At 46.1% G+C, this 21,346-nt stretch overlaps 1 protein-coding gene across 1 annotated transcript in view; it reads right to left on the bottom strand.

Annotated features, from left to right (window-relative positions):
- LOC120854153 (palladin-like) overlaps positions 1-21,346 on the bottom strand; it is a 197,124-nt gene that overhangs the window by 24,231 nt on the left and 151,547 nt on the right. The window contains exons 3-5 of the mRNA XM_040227965.1: positions 9,782-9,960; positions 2,703-2,769; positions 1,157-1,262 (exon numbers count right to left, since the gene is read on the bottom strand). Coding sequence (XP_040083899.1) covers positions 1,157-1,262; positions 2,703-2,769; positions 9,782-9,960 — 352 coding nt within the window. The remainder of the gene's footprint in view (positions 1-1,156; positions 1,263-2,702; positions 2,770-9,781; positions 9,961-21,346) is intronic.

The raw sequence follows: 21,346 nt of genomic DNA, 5'->3' as shown, positions 1-21,346 counted from the left end.
CATAGCAAACACTAAGCAAGCCCACTGATTCCCAGAATGCTTTCTGCAAATCCCACTCTGCTTTGGGGGTTGACAGGGAGTTTCTGCTAGGCATGCCACCTTGAGTGACTTCTACTGCTTGACTCTTTCCTCGTGTCTCATTTCATGTGCTTTCTCTACGGTTCGCATACCCAACATACCACACAGTACATAAGTAAGAGCTAGTCGCTCAGTCATGTCCGACTCTTTCGCGACCCCATGGACTGTAGTCTGCCAGGCTCCTCTGTCCACGGAACTCTCCAGGCAAGAGTACTGGAGTGGGCTGCCGTTCCCTTCTCCAGGGGATCTTCCCAACCCAGGGATCGAACCCTGGTTTCCCTGCACTGCAGGCAGATTCTTTACCACTGAGCCACCAGGGGCGCCCTGTAATTTGTAAAACACCCACGGGGGCTGGTGCTCAGGGGCTGGAGCGTACACCGATGTTCGTTAGACACACTTATGACTCAAGAATGACCTCACGTTGCAAGAGTCTTGGGTTTACAGATGCCCATCATAGCACCAAGGCTAAGTATCACATTTGATTTAGAGACATCTAGATGCTAATTTTTTACTTAAAAAAAGCTTCAGGTCTTCTGTGTTTGCAAAGTGAACTCACTACAATGACCCAGTCGTGGGTACTGTTGTTCTTCTTGGATAAAGCAGTCTTGCAATGAAATGAAAGCAGTTTGAAAATGCATAGTGAAGTGAAGGAATCTGAATATTCCTATATTATCTGTTAAGCTCTCAGAGGACAGGTAGACTTCTGAGCTCTATCAGGTGGACTTTGGGGATAAGGTGGACTTTTCTCATTTTCTGCTTTGATTTAAATGAGCTAACGAATTTGGCTACATGGAAGATGGCACGTATGTGAGGGAGAATCAAGCAGTAATAGCCAAGACAGATACCACTTTATCAGAGGATTAGCTGCAAGAAAAAGAAATTCCCAATGGAAATGCAGATGTTGATTAATCAGTGGTGTGTCTCAGATTAAAAATTATTTTTAGTGCATTAAAAGGAAGAACTTATCATTGTCTTTTCTCCCAGTTGTGTGTCCACTGAGGAGATATTTCAAGGGAGGACTAGTTGCAGTCTTTACGCTAAAGAGTCTGACTCCCCTCGGGCCGTGGATAAGGCTCACCTGCTGAACAGGGACTGACAGAGGCTGGATCACAGCTGTGGTCACTCCTGACTTTGGAGATGATGATCCAATGGTCAGGGACACGGAAGTGGTTTTCTTCTGAGCTCTGGAAAGTAAGGAGTGAAGTCTTGGATCACAATTTCCTTAGCAGGAATTATTTTTTGAAACATTTCCACAGAACAGGCCAGTTTCTTTATGTTTGCTCAATCTGCTTCAACTGTAACTGCTTCAGACATGGGGACCCACAAGCCATAGTTAGAACAGTGGTGTTCAGTGTATATTCAGATGGCCCCCACAGTCATCAGCAAAATAAACACACAGATGAAAGTAGCTCATGAACTATGTATCTCAGCTCTTATTAGAAAGCAGAAAGTATTGAACTGGAAAATCCTAAGAGAAAAGATAATACTTAGAAAAGCCCAGTCTATAGCAGTAAGCAGACACATTTAGGAAATGTTTAGGACCGGGCTTCTATATTTAATTCAAAGTTCTGGTGGTTGGTTTTCAGTACAGCAACTGCTCTTCATCCCCATTAAGCATTGTGTAAAGTTGAGAATGTCTTGGACTGTGGTCTTTTCTTAGTGCATAAGAGTTAAGAGTTGTTTCTAGGCCCAATTTTGCTAAGTCACAGGCTATGTAATCTCAAGTGAGTCATGTAACTTCACTAAACTTGAGATCCTTGTCTGAAAGCACAGGTAGCAGAGTACGTGATCTTATTAAGAGCCCTTTAACACAAATGCTCACTTAGTACTCAGTCATGTCTCTCTGCCATGCTATGGACTGTGGCTCACCAGGCTCCTCTGTCCATAGGATTCTCCAGGCAAGAACACTGGACAGGGTTGCCATGCCCTCCTCCAGGGGATCTTCCCGACCCAGGGATCACACCCATGTCTCCTGCATTGGCAGGCAGGTTCTTTACCACTCAGCCACCAGGGAGGCCCCCTTTAACATGAATGGTCAGTGATAATTTGATGCTGAATGGCTGTGATTGTTATGTATATACTAGTAAATCAAACAAATTTATTAGCACGGTCTCAAATTCATGGAGTTTTATACAAAATCTTGCTAGATTTTATCTTTGCAAAATAATTAATATCCTAAATATTACTAATAATCCCTATGTCTTTGTAGGGAGAATTAAATTTTGAGATTTTCATGACATGATCTAACTGGAGATACACTTTATCCAAATGGAAATCCATTTCTAGCCTAATTAGACATTTTCTAATTTATGTGATAAGTTGTTTGTCATTTACATTTTAGTAATGATTTAAGTAATTTTCTCTCAATGTGACTGCTTCTTCTACACATTTATAAGCAGTCAGTTGTCATTGGAACTAACGTTGTGGATGGTTAGATTTTGGGACCCAGATGATGAAATGCAGGATTCAAAGTTCAAAAGTCAAAGACTATGTTCCAGGTTCAAGCATCTGATCTCTGACTGACATCAGCTGACCTCTGCCTTCAGTGCACCACACAAGTGGCGTCACTGAGCCCAAGTCTGCTGACATCTTCTACTTAAACTGACGGGATCGTACACACTTACTGTGGCATGGCTCCAGGTTTCGATCTGAAAGCTAAACTTTCACTGTCAGAATCTGTTGAACTGGCACCTGAGTGAAAAAAAAAATAATAAAGATGTAGGTCTATAACCTGTTAACAAATAACAAAGATCTATATCCGCTTCCAAGGGTAATATTCTTCATTCAGACAGTAACATACAGTCTTACTTTGAAATAGAGAATGTTTCATACCATTTTTACTTCGGCTATTTTTTCAGATAATCAACTTAAAAAAGAAATATTGAAAAAGTTGTCTTCAAATCGGTATGTGTTTAGTGTCAGATTTATTATTAGTTTCATTTTTGTCCCTTTGGGTATTGTAACCATACTTTTAAATGGCTTAAAAACTATGGAACCAATGTGTGTGAGTCTGTGTGTAAAGACAGCCATGGTCGTAAACTTCAGCTCTTTCCAGCAGATTGCACGGGGGCAGTAGCAGTGTGTGTCCTCAGTCGTGTCCGGCTCTTTTGCACCATCATGGAGCATAGCCCACCAGGCTCCTCTGTCCAAGGGATTCTCTAGGCAAGAACATTGGAGTGGGCTGCCACTTCCTCCTCCAGGGGATCTTTCCAACCCAGGGACTGGACCTGTGTGTCTGGCATCTCATGCATTGGCAGGAGGATTCGTTACCACCGTGTCACCTGGAAGCCCAGATTACACGGGGTGGATCATCAATACCTTCACTCATTGATAAGGAGATGCTTTCTGACTCTGATCAGTTGGAACTTGACTGTGGCTTCACTCTTGAATGGGGGGGAGTCTCTAAATTTGAATCATACCCACTCAAGTTCATTCACTTCATTGCTGTGTTTAAAATTAAGGGTCACCTCGTTGGGTTTTCAGGCCAAAAGGCAGGTTGTACTTGTACTTACATTTTAATGCTCATGTATTTTGTGACAAGAGATTTTAGGTGACATTTAGAATTAACTATGATGGTTAGAAGTACATTCTTGATAATTCCTTTATGAGACATATTTAACATGAGTTATTTACATTATCTATTTAGAATATCTTAAAGTAAAATAATATATGCTTATAGAAAAGTAACGCTGGGAAAGATCGAAGGCAAAAGGAGAAGGAAGTGAAAGAGGATGAGCTGGTTAGATGGCATCACTGACTCCATGGCCGTGAATTTGAGCAAGCTTTGGGAGACAGTGAAGGACAGGGGAGCCTGGGGTCCTGCAGCCCACGGGGTTGCAGAGAACTGGGCACGGCTGAGTGATTGAACAACACAGCAGGAAAGTAACCAAGCAGCACAGAGTTGTGTGACATCAGAGTGCACACCAGCACATCCCGTCCCTGATGCCATCCTGCGTACGCCAACAGTCTGGCTGTACTTTTCAGACAAACTGTATTAACAAGCGTACAGTGGACCGCCCTGTTATCAGTGGGGGATACATTCCCAAACTCCAAAACCATGGATAGCACCAAACCCTGTCAATGGTATTTTCCCTATACAGACATACCTAAGATAAAGTGTAGTTTGCAACTTGGGCACAGTAAGAGTTGAACGACAATAACTAATGGTAAAACAGAACAACTGTAACAATGTAATTATATTACAGTTATAATAATGACAAAGGTATATGACTATGGTATCTCTCTCTCTTAGAATATCTTATTGCATAAATTTAATGCCTTCACACACTGGCTGTAAATTTTAGGGTTTCAGACATAATAGCAAAACAATGTGGATTTCTTCTGCCTTCTTCACTGCCTTATGGATCGAAGGGTCATTCTCACCATCCATCCTGGCAAGCTCAGCATATGGTTTTCTCCCCTTTTCTCACTAACTCTCACCTTTCACTTAAAGGAACCCTGTGTGGCTTCCCTGTGGCATGTCCAAACTGCCAGCATCGCTCCCCTGGTGCTGTGGGGCCATTTTTAGTAAAATTATGATCGGTAAACACAAGCCCTGGGCCCTCAGTCTGACAACCTCGGTGACTGACAGGCGGGACAGGGATAACTCACGGCCCAGGGGCTGAATCTGAGGTGAACAATCTCCTCAACACTGCTCAGATGGTGCAAAATTCAACAGAGGTCAGCTGTTTACTTCTGGAACTTTCCGTTTAATATTTTCACACTGCAGCTTTCACTTTCCCTGATGAGGGGAGACTGTATATCTGTGCACATATTTGCACAAACAGAATTGCACTACGTGTCTCTGCAGTTGGCTGTCTACCTGCAGACAGCAGCTTCTCAGCTGTTACTGAGGGTGAGCGCCCTGCTCAGGTAACGGTGGGAGTTCGCTGTCCTGCACCTACTGAAGCCCTCGCTCCAGAGCCAGTGCTCTGCAACAAAAGCAACCACCCCAGTGAGACGCCCGCACAGCACAGCTAGAGAGGAGACCCTGCTCACCACAAGTAGAGAGGAGCCCGCGCAGCAACAAGGACTCAGGTCAGCCAAAAGTGCATAAATCAATTATTATTTTTTTAAAAAACAGACAAGCCTTTGGAAGCTTTTTAAAAGAAAAAAACATGAACACAAAAAACAGAAGCAGTTATTGAAGGGCACCGCTTCATCCAATGTGTCTGCACTTAGGGCGTCACTCTTACTGGTTAACTGCACTGCTCAAACTCAGAAGCCCTTTCCTACTGGCGAGGAGCTGATCCTGCCTGCTGCTAAGGACATCCATCCTGAACTTTCGGGAGACGCTGCAGCTCAGAAGGTGGCACATGTTCCTCCTTGGCCAGCACGGTAACTAGACGAGCTGATGAAACAGCAGAGGGTGCTGGGGCAGGTGGTGCGGGGTGAGTGAATCCCTGTGGAACGCAGTCCAGGCTGACGAGTCTGCTGACGTGGGCAACGGACAGCAGTGCTTGTTTCTGGGCTATATGTTTTCCAGGAGGATGTGCAAGGGGACAGGCTACCTGCACTTTTGTTGCCAGCCAGCACCACAGCCGCTGAACTGTTAAGTCTTGGGATGACTATGTATCAGGAAACGGAGTGGGTCACTGGGTGTCAGTATACACTGTATCGGCATATACACGGACGGAGCGGCGGCCGAGACTGGAAGGCTTTCTGGTTTCACTACTCGGTCAAAGACTTTGCTTCTGGATATGTCTACCTCCTGCGTCATCCACAGAGAACCGAAAGCTGGCTAGCCAGAAAATGTCACCCGAACATAACAGGGCCTTGCAGGATGTGATTAAAATGACCAACCACACTAAATTACAAGCCCTTAACTCACGTCTGTTGGCACAGCCCTGTGAGGAGATGAACACCGAGCACACACATCTGCTCTTGTGCACAGAAGGGAGCGGGCTTTCTAAAGCCAGGCCCCTGGCCAGTCTCTGAGGTATGAGAGCCACTCCAGAGATTTCTTTTAGAAAAACTGCCACTGCTGGCAGCACATACCTGTGACACAGAGTGGGTCGCAAACCTTGCTCACTTGTGTGACATATTCAACCTGTTCAATGAACTCATTCTGTCACTTCAGCTGTGCTCAAGTTGGCAGATAAAGTAGTTGTGTTCAGAACAAACTGGAATCACGAGGGCAACAAGTGAGGATTGGGAGTATGGACAATTCAAACATTAGCAGAGATTCTGAAAGAGACTGAGCCACAGCCTTCTTTCTCCCAGCTAGAGTATGATCACCTATCTCAGCTTTTCAAAGGAGTTTGAGCATTACTTTCCAACCACAAAAGACCCGGGAGCTGGGAAGGAACGGACCCATGACCAGTCTGTGAACAGGCCAGGTGAGCCAACTTTGTCCGTGCTAGAAGATCAACTGCTTGAGACTGCAGATGGTGGCGGCCTTCAGAGTACATCTGACACAACTCCAAATCTCCAGCCATTCTGGATTAAAGTCAAGGTGGAATATGCTGAGGTTTCTACGAAAGTACTGAAAAGCCTGCTTCCATTTCCAACATCCCATCTTTGTGAAGCAGGGTTTTCTGACAGCAACCAAAATGAGACGATGGAGTAGACTGGACATGAGAACACACTCTGGGTGTTCCTGTCACTCCTACTTCCCCTAGATGGGACCATCCAGTTGCAGGAAAACAAGCTCAGGGTCCCCACCGACTCTGCACTACGGTGAGCTGTGTGATTATTTCATTATATATCACAATGTAATACTAAAAAGGAATTAAAGTGCACAGTAAATGTGGTGCACTCGAATCATCCCAAAACCACCCCCACCCGACCCTCAGAAAACGGTCTTCCACAGTACAGGTCCCTGGTGCCAAAAACGTCAGGGACTTGAGCATCCCGGGTACCACCGTGAAACTGTTGACAGCGGCTCCTCACCGCCCACACACTGCTGGGGGAGCCCGTTTCCTTCTCCCTTCCCAGACTTCGTCCCCTGGCACCGTACTCTGTCTCCCTCTGCAGGGTCTGTTTTCTCTCTTGGACTATTTTCACAGCAGGGAAAGGAAGCCTTTCACACAGACTCTAGTAAGTCTACTATGAAAACCAACAAGCAAACAGATGGCAAAAAGCATCCTGACCCCGTGTCCTATCCAAATTCCGGCCCCTGCCCTGTGGCATCTGGGCAGGACCTCCGGGCACCACCCAGGCATCCCCACGTTTCCTTCCATGTCCGAGGACCTCGGTGCACCAGTCCCTCCAGTGCTCACGGCCCCTCTTGTTGAAATCGCCATCAGCACCCGTAGCTGTGCGTCCTCGTCCTTCACGAGAGACCTCCCGCAGTGGGGGCCCGAGTCGGCCAGCTCTCCCTCCCTGCCTCCTCAAACACTGACCTGCTCCACCCGCCCAGGGCCCCCCCTCTGCTCCCTGGCCAGCACCTCCTTGCCCTGGTGCACCCAGGTCGGGGGTCATCCTCGGCTCAGACGGTCCATCTGGTCCTGTGCCCTGGGCCACCATCTACCTCCTGAAGCTTCCAGGACACGTCCTCACCCCGGGCAGTAACTATACCCACACATTCCCCTGCCCACCTGTGTGCACTCGGCTGTCTAGAGGGCCATGCACACAAGTCACCCACTCCCCTCTGTGCCCAACTCCCCATCTTCCCAGCTCACTGACGGGCCGCATCATCCACACCAACGGAGAAGCCAAAACCCCTGGGTCTGCTGGTTGCCGTGACCCCTCAGCCCGCACCTGCCCCACCACGTGGCTGTGGAGTCTGACCGCCTCTCCCTCTGTCTACACAGCATGCTTCCCCAGTACCACCATCTTTCCTCGGGCCTGCTGCAGCACGCGTCTTACTGGGCTCCCGATTACAAGCCAAACTTCAGTTTAAAAACAGAAATTGGGTACTCTGACTTTTTACTGTAAACCTTCACTAGGGATGATTTTATGTAGAGTAACGGCCAGCTTGCCGACGGCGCCCACAAGGCCCCACATCCCGTGTGAGCTGGCCGCCGCCCAGCTGCCCCCTCTGCTCCAGGACACACTCACTGCTCCTGCGGTGACCCCCCACCCATGCCCCCACATCTGGAGCACCTTCCCCTCGGCCTTCCCAACACTTTCTCTCAGAGTTGGGACTGAGGGCAGATGCCACCCCTCAGAAAGCCCTCCTGACTCCCCACCACCACCTCTGCTCTCTTCCAGGCTTGCTGGGGGCAGGCCCTTCCCCTCCTGGAGCATTCCTGAGCAAGGGCAGAGGCCTAGGCTGTCCAGCAAGGGTCCCCACCCAGCACCCAGACCTCTGCCTGCCCTCCAGGGGCCTCTCGGGGAGCACATGGCCACTGCCCCAAAGCTCAGTGATGTCCCGAGGTGTTCCAGACGCACATCCCAGGCCCGTGCTGGATGGGCTGGTGATCAAGTGGCCCCAAGATCCTGAGTTCACCTGTGTCTTCCTCTGTGGCTGCTAAGAAGGGGTCACACTGCCTGGGTCTAGTCCTTGAGGCTCAGGTAAGTGTCTGTGTGTGTGTGTGAGTGTGTGTCTGCGAGAGACAGTGTGTGTATGTGTTTGTGTGTGTGTGTGTGAGAGACAGAGTGTGTGTGAGGTCTGGAGCTCTACAAGTCTCCCTAAGCTGCACTTTCCCCAGCCACAGAAGGGGGTGATCTTCCTAAGCACTAAATGAGATAATCCATGTAGAAATGAAGTCCAGTGCCTGGTTTTCACCCAACACGAGGAGAAAAAGTTCATTATTGTTCTTAAGCTGAAATTTTCTCAGTACCATTCTAAAATTTGATGCGCAAGACAGTGAAATTTAGACAGTTTCCAACCAGTAGGCTGTTACACTTTTAGGGATGGTTTTGTTGAGGTTTCTGAATCTGTAAGAAATTCCCTACACTCTGGTAACCGGCCCCGTACTGTACGCAGAAAGCAACCGCAACAAGGTTCAGGAAACAACAGAGACGTTCCAAGTCTCATGGAGTAAGGAACGCAGAACCATCCTTTCCATTCAGTCATAAGAGGAGCCCAAGAGTTTGTGTGAAATTCTCTCCCATCTCACGTAATTATTCTTAGAGGTATAAATACACCAAAACCAGGCTTTAAAAAAGCTACCACCCTGACTTCACAGGAGCAAGGAGCAGTTTCCTACAGTGCTTTCCAGGAGGCTCTTTCATCTGGTTCCGCCCAGACCACTCCTCCATCAGCACAGGATCTGAAGCCGGACCCATGACCACACGTGGCCGGTGTAACCGGGGGTGTTTCCCCATGTTAAGTAGCTCGTGCAGGGACCCCAAAGGCAGAACAGGACTGCAGTGTAGGGGGCTGCCATGCTAAAGACCACATTCAGTGAAATCAAGTTAGAGACAATGGCATCCAGAGTCAGACCCTGAAAGAGGTCTACAATTAATAAAAACAAGAATATTCAAAAATATTCAATCCTTTAACTTTCCCGTGAGTGATATCCTAAGTCTTTAGAGCTGAACATTGGTTGACAGACCTAGTACATCAGTATGTTCCCATTCTTTATCTACCAGAGAAACTAAAAATATAAATTTAAGTTCATGCAGCTGAAATGTTTTAAATGAAAAAGAACAAATGCTAACATCAGACATCATGGATATATGCCCAAGTGTCAGAACAATTTCATTTACCCATAAAGCTTCTGGGACAACTGAGGTTTGATTCACGAAGTTGGAAAGTCACGTTCACAAGAAGTGATGGGTCCCCTTCTCACCCACACCCCGCACCCCTGGGTACCTTCGATGAACACCTCGGCGGAGGTACTGTCGGAGCCGCTGGGGTTCGTGGCCAGGCAGGTGTAGCGCCCCGTGTCGTCCTCGAAGGCCTCGGCAATGACCAGGGTGTGCAGGTCGCCCCCGTCCCAGAGGATCTGGATGTCGGGACTGCTGTGTAGCTCAGTTCCCTCACAGAACCATCTGCCGACCAACAGCAGTTGCAGGATGGGAGGGAGAAAAGGAAACGAGAGGTTTACAACAATAAAGCACTAGCAAGAGGCGAGAGGCTGTGTAATGAGATGCTGTTTGATAAAAAGAGACTCAAGTTCCTGATATCACTGAACTGTTACATTGGGACCATGAAATGCATGGTTAGACTACTCCCCTGGGTCTTCATCATAAAGCATCTTGTAATTTCATCAACCTGGAACAAAGGAACATTATCAAGCTGGGAAAGCGCCAGGTACAAACTGAAAGGAACACAAATTCCAAGGGCCTTATAAATTTTTATCACTAATGACTCTTGCACCTGTTACAATTTCATCTAATGTTCTTCTCTAGAAAAAAATATGAAAGTGACAAAAACACGGTACTCAAAAGATGTGATATGTCCAGGGAGACTGAGGGTCACGCCACAGCCCTGGGCAGCAGCATGCCTGCTGAGCTGCCAGCTGGGCAGATTAATACCCCCACACCACTGCTATTTGGAGACCTTTGCAGTGGCACACCAAGTGGTGTGGGCAGGGGCCATGTGGTCCGTGATTCATTCTTGCCGGTCTTACCCCTTTCCATCCCATGGGGCTATGATGTGGGAGGCGGCCAGAGGCCGGAGCATTTTCGTGAGGGTTCCTCTTCACATGCCGAGCACCTCAACTCTCAACAGGGTTTTTACCAAAAATAAAATAAAATAAAATAAAATAATGAAGCTTCCCTAACCCCCTCCCCTCAAAATGAGATTTAAAGAAATATGAATGAACATCCACGAACAACTAAAAGGACTGACAACTGTCCAATTAGCTCATAATCAGCATCAGAGATTTTCTGAGTCTGAAGCTCTAGAAAATTCTTTGGACTTGGCCTCCTTTTCATGTCACCGAAGACTAGTCTTTTCTGCACTTAGACAGCATACTATAGATATCTGTCTGTATTAAATTGGAAAGCAAAGGTAATAAATTGAAGAAAGTAGGGAAAACCACTAGACCATTCAGGTATGACCTAAATAAAATCCCTTACGACTATTCAGTGAAAGTGAGAAATAGATTCAAGGGATTAGATCTGATAGACAGAGTGCCTGATGAACTATGGATGGAGGTTCATGACATTGTACAGGAGGCAGTGATCAAGAATATCCCCAAGAAAAAGAAACAAAAAAAGGCAAAATGGTTGTCTGACAAGGCCTTACCAATAGTTGTAAAAAGAAGAGAAGCTAAAGGCAAAGGAGAAAAGGAAAGATATACCCATTTGAATGCAGAGTTCCAAAGAATAGCAAGGAGAGATAAGAAAGCCTTCCTCAGTGATCAATGCAAAGAAATAGAGGAAAATAATAGAATGGGAAAGATTAGAGATCTCTTCAAGAAAATTGGAGATACCAAGGGAACATTTCATGCAAAGATGGGCACCATAAAGGACAAAAATGGTATGGACCTAACAGAAGCAGAAGATATTAAGAAGAGGTGGCAAGAATACACAGAAGAACTATACAAAAAAGATCTTCATGACTCAGATATCACAATGGTGTGATCACTCACCTAGAGCCAGACATCCTGGAATGCAAAGTCAAGTGGGCCTTAGGAAGCATCACTACAAACAAAGCTAGTAGACATGATGGAATTCCAGTTGAGCTATTTCAAATCCTAAAAGATGATACTGTGAAGGTGCTGCACTCAATATGCCAGCAAATTTGGAAAACTCAACAGTGGTCACAGGACTAGAAAAGGTCAGTTTTCATTCCAGTCCCAAAGAAAGGCAATGCCAAAGAATGTTCAAACTACTGCATTCATTTCTCACGCTAGTAAAGTAATGCTCAAAATTCTCCAAGCCAGGTTTCAACAGTACGTGAACCATGAACTTCCAGATGCTCAAGCTGGATTTAGAAAAGGCAGAGGAACCAGAGATCAAATTTCCAACATCGGTTGGATCATCGAAAGAGTAAGAGAGTTCCAGAAAAACATCTGTTTCTGCTTTATTGACTATGCCAAAGCCTTTGACTGTGTGGATCACAACAAACTGTGGAAAATTCTTCAAGAGATGGGAATACCAAACCACCTTACCTGTCTCCTGAGAAATATGTATGCAGGTCAAGAAGCAACAGTTAGAACTGGACATGGAACAATAGACTGGTTCCAAACAGGAAAAGGAGTACGTCAAGGCTGTACGGGAAAAGGCAATGGCACCCCACTCCAGTACTCTTGCTTAGAAAATCCCATGGACAGAGAAGCCTGCTAGGCTGCAGTCCATGGCGTGGTTAAGAGTTGGACATGACTGAGTGACTTCACTTTCACTTTTCACTTTCATGTATTGGAGAAGGAAATGCAACCCACTCCACTGTTCTTGCCTGGAGAATCCCAGGGACAGGGGAGCCTGGTGGGCTGCCGTCTATGGGGTCGCACAGAGTTGGACACGACTGAAGCGACTTAGCAGCAGCAGCAAGGCTGTAGATTGTCACCCTGCTTATTTAACTTATATGCAGAATACACTATGAGAAAAACTGGGCTGGATGAAGCACAAGTAGAATCAAGATTGCCGGGAGAAATATCAATAACCCCAGATATGCAGATGACACCACACTTATGGCAGAAAGTGAAGAAGAACTAAAGAGCCTCTTGATGAAAGTGAAAGAGGAGAGTGAAGAAGTTGGCTTAAAGCTCAACATTCACAAAAGTAAGATCGTGACATCTGGTCCCATCACTTCATGGCAAATAGATGGGAAAACAATGGAAACAGTGACAAACTTTATTTTTTGGGGCCCCAAAATCACTGCAGATGGTGACTGCAGCCATGAAATTAAAGGACACTTGTTCCTTGGAAGAAAAGTTATGACCAACCTGGACAGCTTATTAAAAAACAGAGATATTACTTTGCCAACAAAGGTCCATCTAAAAGCTATGGTTTTTCCAGTAGTCATGTGTGGATACAAGAGTTGGACCATAAAGAAAGCTGAGTGCTGAAGAACTGATGCTTTTGAACTGTAGAGAAGACTCTCCAGAGTCCCTTGAACTGCAAGGAGATCCAATCAGTCAATCCTAAAGGAATTCAGTCCTGAATATTCATTGGAAGGAGTGACACTGAACCTGAAACTCCAATACTTTGGCCACCTGATGCGAAGACCTGACTCATTAAAAAAGACCCTGATGCTGGGAAAGATTGAAGGCGAGAGGAGAAGGGAACAACAGAGAATGAGATGGTTGGATGGCATCACGGACTCAACTGACATGAGTCTGAGTAAGCTCCGGGAGTTGGTGACGGACAGCGAGGCCTGTGTGCTGCATGGAGTTCATGGGATTGCAGAGAGTTGGACACGACTGAGCAAGTGAACTAACTGAACTGAAAGGTAATAAAACAAACCAGTCTGCTAGTACTCAGTGTATTAACCACAGAAACTATACTGGGGAAAAAAAAAAAAAAGACAAGCACAGGATACTTAGAAAAGAACAGCCATGACTTTGGGAATTAAAAACCACTTGAAAAACCAGCCAATTGAGCAATCATGTAATGCAAGGCATACTACTTTTGAGGCAATTGAGAAGGGCAGTATTCCTTGATTCTGGGCAGTTGGTGGTTTCCTGTTTCCAAAAAGTCCTGGAGAACATTCTGGCCTAGAACCGTCCTCTAGCTGCTTCCTCTTTGCTCTCTCCACAGTCACAATCCAGGGCCTCACTCCTAAGGACTGACTGTGGCTTAAGTATTGCTTGGTCTGCCGTCTTCTCATCGGCCTTGTCATGGCTGGCACACTGAGGGCTCCTTCTCCAGCCCATCATGCGAGTGCATTTGGCCCTGCCCTGCATGAACCGCCCCCTCAACTTCGGTCGCTATGGTCCGCTTTCCTGTAACTTGGGCCCAGCTTCTTCTGTCACACTCCTGCAGCATCCTGCACAGATTGCTTGTTCCCTATGCAGCCCTCAAGTATTTCCTGCTTCCCCTCTCCTCTCAGGAGCTCTCTCCTCACCCTCTGTGTTCATCCCACCCTGGGGCTACTCTCCTCACAACCAAGTGAACAGTGCCTTCAGCACATTGAAGTCTCCAGAGCACAGGCTGGCTGGGTGCCCTCCGTGTGAATGGCACTGTGCTAAGTGCTGGAGGCCCTGGGAGGGTCATGCCCCTTGGACTCTGGAACCAGTCAGAGTCTAGGTATCTGTATGGCACCTTGAGTGTGTTAACCATCCATAAAAAGATAACTGTCAGAGGAACAATGGAGCATGAAAAAAATGCAATAAAGGTTTAAAAGAAATGACAGTTAATCACCCTGGTCAGCCCTGCTCCATGGGGACAGCTCCGCTGGCCACCCCAGCGGAGCAGCACCCTGATCTCGTGCAGCACACTGCCTATAGGCCCCCACCAGTCTCCCTGTTTCCAAAAAGTGGCCCTGAGCCAGGAAATGGTTTTCATGTTTTTAATGGTTAGGAATAGTTTGCAACATGTGGAAGTTACACAGAGGACAGATTTAGAGTCTGTAAGTTTGAGGAAGAGAAACTAAAGAACCTCTTGATGAAAGTGAAAGAGGAGAGTGAAAAAGCTGGCTTGAAACTCAACATTCAAAAAAAAAACTAAGATCATGGCATCCAGTCCCATCACTTCATGGCAAATAGAGAAACAATGGAAACAGTGACAGACTATTTTCTTGGGCTCCAAAATCACTGCAGATGGTGAGTGCAGCCATGAAATTAAAAGATGCTTGCTCCTTGGAAGAAAAGCAATGACTAACCTAGACAGCATATTAAAGAGCAGAAACACTACTTTGCTGACAAAGGTCTGTCTAGTCAAAGCTATGGTTTTTCAAGCAGTCATATATGGATGTGAGAGTTGGGCCATAAAGAAAGCTTAGCATCAAAGAATTGATGCTTTTGAACTGTGGTGTTGAAGAAAATGCTTGAGAGTCCCTTGGACAGCAAGATCAAACCAGTCACTCCTAAAGGAAATCACTCCTGAATATTCATTGGAAGGACGGATGTTGAAGCTGAAGCTCCAATACTTTGGCCATATGATGAGAAGAGCTGACTCAATGGAAAAGACCCTGATGCTGGGCAAGATTGAGGGCAGCAAGAGAAGGGGATGACAGAGGATGAGATGGCTGGATGGCATCCCCGACTCGATGGACATGAGTGAGCAAGCTCCAGGAGTTGGTGATGTACAACAGGCAGGCCTGGTATGCTGCAGTCCATGGGATCACAAAGAGTCAGACACGACTGAACAACTAAACTGAAGTTTTGGGTGCTCAGAGCCGTGCCCCTGCACTCACCGGGTGTCTGTGGCAGCCTTCATGCTGCAGCGACACCTGGGTTGTTGGGACAGACTGCATGGCCCACAAATCCTGAAACAGTTACCACCTGGATTTTATAGGAAAACTGTGATCCCTGGGCCAGCAGCATCGGCACCATTTGGGAGCTTGTTAGAAATGCAGTATCTCTGGAGGTTCCTGAGAAAAGTAGAAATAGAGCTACCTATGACTTAGCAACCCCACTCCTGTGCATCCATTCAGAGAAAGCTCTAACTCCACACCATGCATACCCTGCAACATTCACTGCAGCAATATTCACCGACCGTGAACCTCAATGTCCACCGACGGATGGACGGATACAGAAGATGTAGGACATACGCACAATGGAACCTCATGAGTCATGAAGAAGAGTGAAACAGTGCCGTCGGCAGCAACACAGAGGGGCCTAGAGATGAGCACACTAAGTCAGGCCAGGCAGAGAAGGCAGGCGCCATACGGCATCACTTGCACGTGGAGTCTACAGTGTGACCCAAGTGCACCTGCCTACATAATGGAAACAGAGTCCTGGACACAGAGAACAGAGCTGCGCTTGCCCAGGGGCAGGGCTGGTGGAGGGCTGGATTTGGAGGGTGGGATTAGAAGACGTAAGCTTCTATACACGAGATGGATAAACAACAAAGTCCTACCATACAGCACACAGAACTATATTCAATACCCTGGGATGAACCATAATAGAAAAGAATATAGAAATGTGTGTGTATATATATATATATATATATATATATATATTCACACACATATAACTGAATCACTTGACTGTACAGCAGAAATTAACACAACATTAACATACTTCAATACAAAGTTAAAAAAATAATAACTAAATTTAAAACAATGCAGAATCTAGAACCTCACCCCAAACCCACTGAGACAGCTGGGACCTTGGTGATTCACACGCACATAAGGGGTGTAAGTTCTGGTTTGCCACGAGTGAGCCATGCCAGCCTGATCACAGGGCCCCAGCTCTCCCCTGAAGGTTCACGCTTCTTGAGCACAGACACCAAACTACTTGTCTTAATCTCTGACCCTCTGCACACAAGTGCCCGTGAAACTGCATTGCTTCTCTCTCCTCTACAATGCAAAATGTATAGCATTATTCACTTGGCAATTGATATTATATCATTTTCTACCCTCTGTGTTGTTTCTTTATACCATTATTTGAGGCCTAATACATTTATGGCTTACTTTCCCATCTAGAAAATGGAGTACTCTCACAGTCACAGCACCCTGGTAAAAGACTAAGAACATTTAGTCTTCTTTAAAGAAGAAGAGTTAACAGTCGAGTCTGTTGATTCCATTTTGACCTTAAAGTCACCCTCCATTAAATTCTTGTTGCTAGCACAGCTTAAGCTACAGGGTAAATACACAAAATCAGTGCAACAAAGGTGTGGGGGTGGGGTGGGGAGATACAGCCCAGGTGTGACAATCTGTCCCCACACCCCCGCCCTAAGGCAGACGTCACTAAGGGTTACCATGTCCTCAGCCAATGAAACTAAGGTTTACAGTGTCATCAGCCGATGAAACTAAGGATCACAATGTCCTCAGCCAATGAAACCGAGTGCCTTGTGGTGGCAGGTCTCACAGCAACCGAGGTGCAAGTCTGCAATGAAACACCCCTGCCATCCTCACCTCGGTCTCCTTCTAGAAAATACACTGGTTTTCCTCCAGATCCTGAAACGGCCTCTCTTCATTAAGAGCAGAGGGTGGACAGAGGGTTGGGTGCAGAGGCAGCCTATGGACACGTGACCTGTGCTTAGCGCCTGCTGCTACTGCTGCTAAGTCGCTTCAGTCGTGTCCAACTCTGTGCGACCCCATAGATGGCCGCCCACCAGGCTCCCGAGTCCCTGGGATTCTCCAGGCAAGAACACTGGAGTGGGTTGCCATTTCCTTCTCCAATGCATGAAAGTGAAAAGTGAAAGTGAAGTCGCTCAGTCGTGTCCGACTCTCAGCGACCCCATGGACTGCGGCGCACCAGGCTCCTCCGTCCATGGGATCTTCCAGGGGAGAATTCCGCTGAAGGACGTCTGCATGTTTTCTCATCCCGTTTCTAACACCTGGAAGCCACTTACTCAGTGGACAGGACGGTGTACTGGGAAATCAAACCCGACTATCTGCACACCCATTCTGTACCTCCAAGTCTCAGCTTCCGGCATACTACTAAGCTGCTAGTATAAAATGGGTAAAACCTTCCATACGAGCGCACAGTTAGGATGAGGAGATGATAGAAGATTTGGGAGCCGTGATAGCTTTTAAGAGCTTATCTGATACAAATTAATGGAAAGAGCATGAATCTTTATTAACTGCCTATTACATGCTACATGCTTTGCAAACATGGCCTGGTTTTATCTGCCATCAACCTTGTGAAGTGGTTTGTTACTGTACTGAAGATGCAGGCCCCTCCCATTTATCCATAGAACACTACCAATTAAACACAGATTAAACTGTGTGTTTCAACTGTCTTCAACTGTATCTTTCATTGTATTCAATACTTTAGTTTCCTCTTTCATCAAGCTTTTAAACCTATGGATAGAAACAAGCTGTAATGAGGTTTCCTGGTTCTTTCTTTAATCTTGATGGAGTCACTAAGCAGCTATGTAATTGCTACACCACAGCTGCTGAGGAGCGAACCTTGAACCTCAGTGAGCATGGTAAATCCCCAATCAAAAGTATTTAGACTTGCTCAAGTCAGAGTAAGCCAGTCGAGACCGGCTGTCAAACTCTAAGGCCATAAACAGGGTATGAAAATAAGCCTGTATTAACTAGGAATAAAATGTAAACAGGCTAGCAGATGCAATCTCACTCATTCATTCCCTCATCAACCAATTATTAATTCAACCAGCAAAGGGCTCCCTGCACTTAAATTCCAACATAGAAGCTGACCACGGTACAGACAAATAGAGTCAAGGAATTAGATCTGATAGACAGAGTGCCTGAAGAACTATGGGCAGAGGTTTGTGACATTGTACTGGAGGCAGTGATCAAGATCATCCCCAAGAAAAAGAAATGCAAAAAGGAAAAATGGTTGTCTGAGGAATCAAGGCTACGGTTTTTCCAATAGTCATGTATGGATGTGAGAATTGGACTGTGAAGAAAGCTGAGCACTGAAGAATTGATGCTTTTGAACTGTGGTGTTGGAGAAGACTCTTGAGAGTCCCTTGGACTGCAAGGAGATCCAACCAGTCCATTCTGAAGGAGATCAACTCTGGGATTTCTTTGGAAGGAATGATGCTAAAGCTGAAACTCCAGTACTTTGGCCACCTCATGCAAAGAGTTGACTCATTGGAAAAGTCTCTGATGCTGGGAAGGATTGGGGGCAGGAGGAGAAGGGGACGACAGAGGATGAGATGGCTGGATGGCATCACCGACTCGATAGACATGAGTTTGGGTGAACTCCGGTAGTTGGTGATGGACAGGGAGGCCTGGCATGCCGCAATTCATGGGGTCCGAACTGAACTGAACTGAGGAGGCCTTACAAACAGCTGTGAAAAGAAGAGAAGCTAAAGGCAAAAGAGAAAAGGAAAGATATATCCATTTGAATGCAGAGTTCCAAAGAATAGCAAGGAGAGATAAGAAAACCTTCCTCAGTGATTAGTGCAAAGAAATAGAAGAAAACAATAGAATGGGAAAGACTAGAGATCTCTTCAAGAAAATTGGAGATACCAAGGCAATGTTTCATGCAAAGATGGGCTCAATAAAGGACAGAAATGGTATGGACCTAACAGAAGCAGAAGATATTAATAAGAGGTGGCAAGAATACACAGAACTGTACAAAAAAGATCTTCATGACCCAGTTAATCATGATGCTGTGATCACTCACCTAGAGCCAGACATCCTGGAATGCAAAGTCAAGTGGGCCTTAGGAAGCATCACTGTGAACAAAGCTAGTGGAGGTGATGGAATTCCAGTTGAGCTATTTCAAATCCTGAAAGATGATGCTGTGAAAGTGCTGCACTCAATATGCCAGCAAATTTGGAAAACTCAGCAGTGGCCACAGCACTCGAAAAGGTCAGTTTTCATTCCAATCCCAAAGAAAGGCAATGCCAAAGAATGCTCAAACTACCACACAATTGCACTCATCTCACATGCTAGTAAAGTAATGCTCAAAATTCTCCAAGCTAGGCTTCAACAGTATATGAACCATGAACTTCTAGGTGCGCAAGCTGGATTTAGAAAAGACAGAGGAACAAGAGATCAAATTGGCAACATCCGCTGGATCATGGAATAAGCAAGAGAGTTCCAGAAAAACATCTATCTCTGCTTTATTGACTATGCCAAAGCCTTTGACTATGTGGATCACAACAAAGTGTGGAAAACTCTGAAAGAGATGGGAATACCAGACCACCTCACCTGCTTCCTGAGAAATCTGTATGCAGGTCAAGAAGTAACAGTTAGGACTGGACATAGAACAACGGACTGGTTCCAAATTGGGAAAGGAGTACATCAAGGCTGTATATTGTCACTCTGCTTATTTAACTTATATGAGAGAGTACATCATGAGAAACACTGGGCTGGAGGAAGCACAAGCTGGAATCAAGATTGCCAAGAGACATATCAATAACCTCAGATATGCAGATAACACCACCCTTATGGCAGAAAGCGAAGAAGAACTAAAGAGCCCTGATGAAAGTGAAAGAGGAGAGTGAAAAAGTTGGCTTAAAGCTCAACATTCAGAAAACTAAGATCATGGCATCTGGTCACATCACTTCATGGCAAATAGATGGGGGAACAGTGGAAACAGTGTCAGACTTTATTTTTTAGGCTCCAAAGTCACTGCAGATGGTGACTGCAGCCATGAAATTAAAAGACGCTTACTGCTCGGAAAAAAAGTTATGACCAACCTAGACAGCATATTAAAAAGCAGAGACATTACTTTGCCAACAAACATCCGTCTAGTCAAGGCTACGGTTTTTCCAGTGGTCATGTATGGATGTGAGAGTTGGACTGTGAAGAAAGCTAAGTGCTGAAGAATTGATGCTTTTGAACTGTGGTGGAGAAGACTCTTGAGAGTCCCTTGGACTGCAAGGAGATCCAACCAGTCCATTCTGAAGGAAATCAGTCCTGAATATTCATTGGAAGGACTGATATTGATGCTGAAACTCCAATGCTTTGGTCACTTGATGTGAACAACTGACTCATTTGAAAAGACCCTGATACTGAGAAAGATTGAAGGCAGGAGAAGTGGACGACAGAGGATGAGATGGTTAGATTATATTGCCGACTCAATGGACATGAGTTTGAGTAGACTCTGGGAGTTGGTGATGGACAGGGAAGCCTGGTGGGTAGCAGTCCACAAAGTCACAAAGAGTTGGATATAACGGAGCAACTGAACTGACAGTAGATTAACTGCGTTTCTCATCTCATGAGAAAACTAGTAGTACAGAAAACAGAGAAGCAACCACAACTACAGGCATTGGCTCATCTAATGAAATTAGGTTTTTCCAACACATGGAAACAGGAACCGCTTCAAAAATCTTTAAAAATTGTTTCGTATTGTATGCTTAGTCACTCAGTCATGTTCAATTCTTTGTGATCCCAGGGACTGTAGCCCAGCAGGCTCTTATCCCTCCAGGCAAGACTACCAGAGTGGGTTGCCATTCCCTTCTCCAGGGGATCTTCCCCAGCCAGGGACTGAACCCGGGTCTCCTGCACTGCAGGCAGATTTGTTACCACTGAGCCACCAGAAAAGCCTGAAGATTCATTGAAGCTTCTCACGTATGGATTCAGCTTGCTCTGGGGCTCCGCAACCGGCCCCCACCCCCACCCTCGCCCCAGGCGGCGCTAGTGGTAAAGAACTTGGTGCCAATGCTGGAGATGTTAAGAGATGCAGGTTCGATCCCTGGGTTGGGAAGATCCCCTGAAGGAGGGCATGGCAACCCACTCCAGTATTGCCTGGAGAACCCCATGGACAGAGGAGCCTGGTGGGCTACAGTCCATGGGGTCGCAGAGTCTGACGCGACTGAAGCAAAGTAAGCAAGGGACAAGCTAAGTAGTAAGGTCCCTCGTGGGATTTTCCCACCTGGAGGACTGAATAGATTCATCTTGCTCTGGATAGAATACTTGGGCTGAAATTAATCTATTAGAGACGGGATTATATTG

This window comes from Oryx dammah, unplaced genomic scaffold (assembly GCF_014754425.2).
Source record: "Oryx dammah isolate SB20612 unplaced genomic scaffold, SCBI_Odam_1.1 HiC_scaffold_1, whole genome shotgun sequence".
Classification (NCBI taxonomy): Eukaryota; Metazoa; Chordata; class Mammalia; order Artiodactyla; family Bovidae; genus Oryx; species Oryx dammah.
The sequence above is the reverse complement of the archived record's forward strand: the minus strand, read 5'-3'. Positions and strand labels throughout refer to the sequence as shown.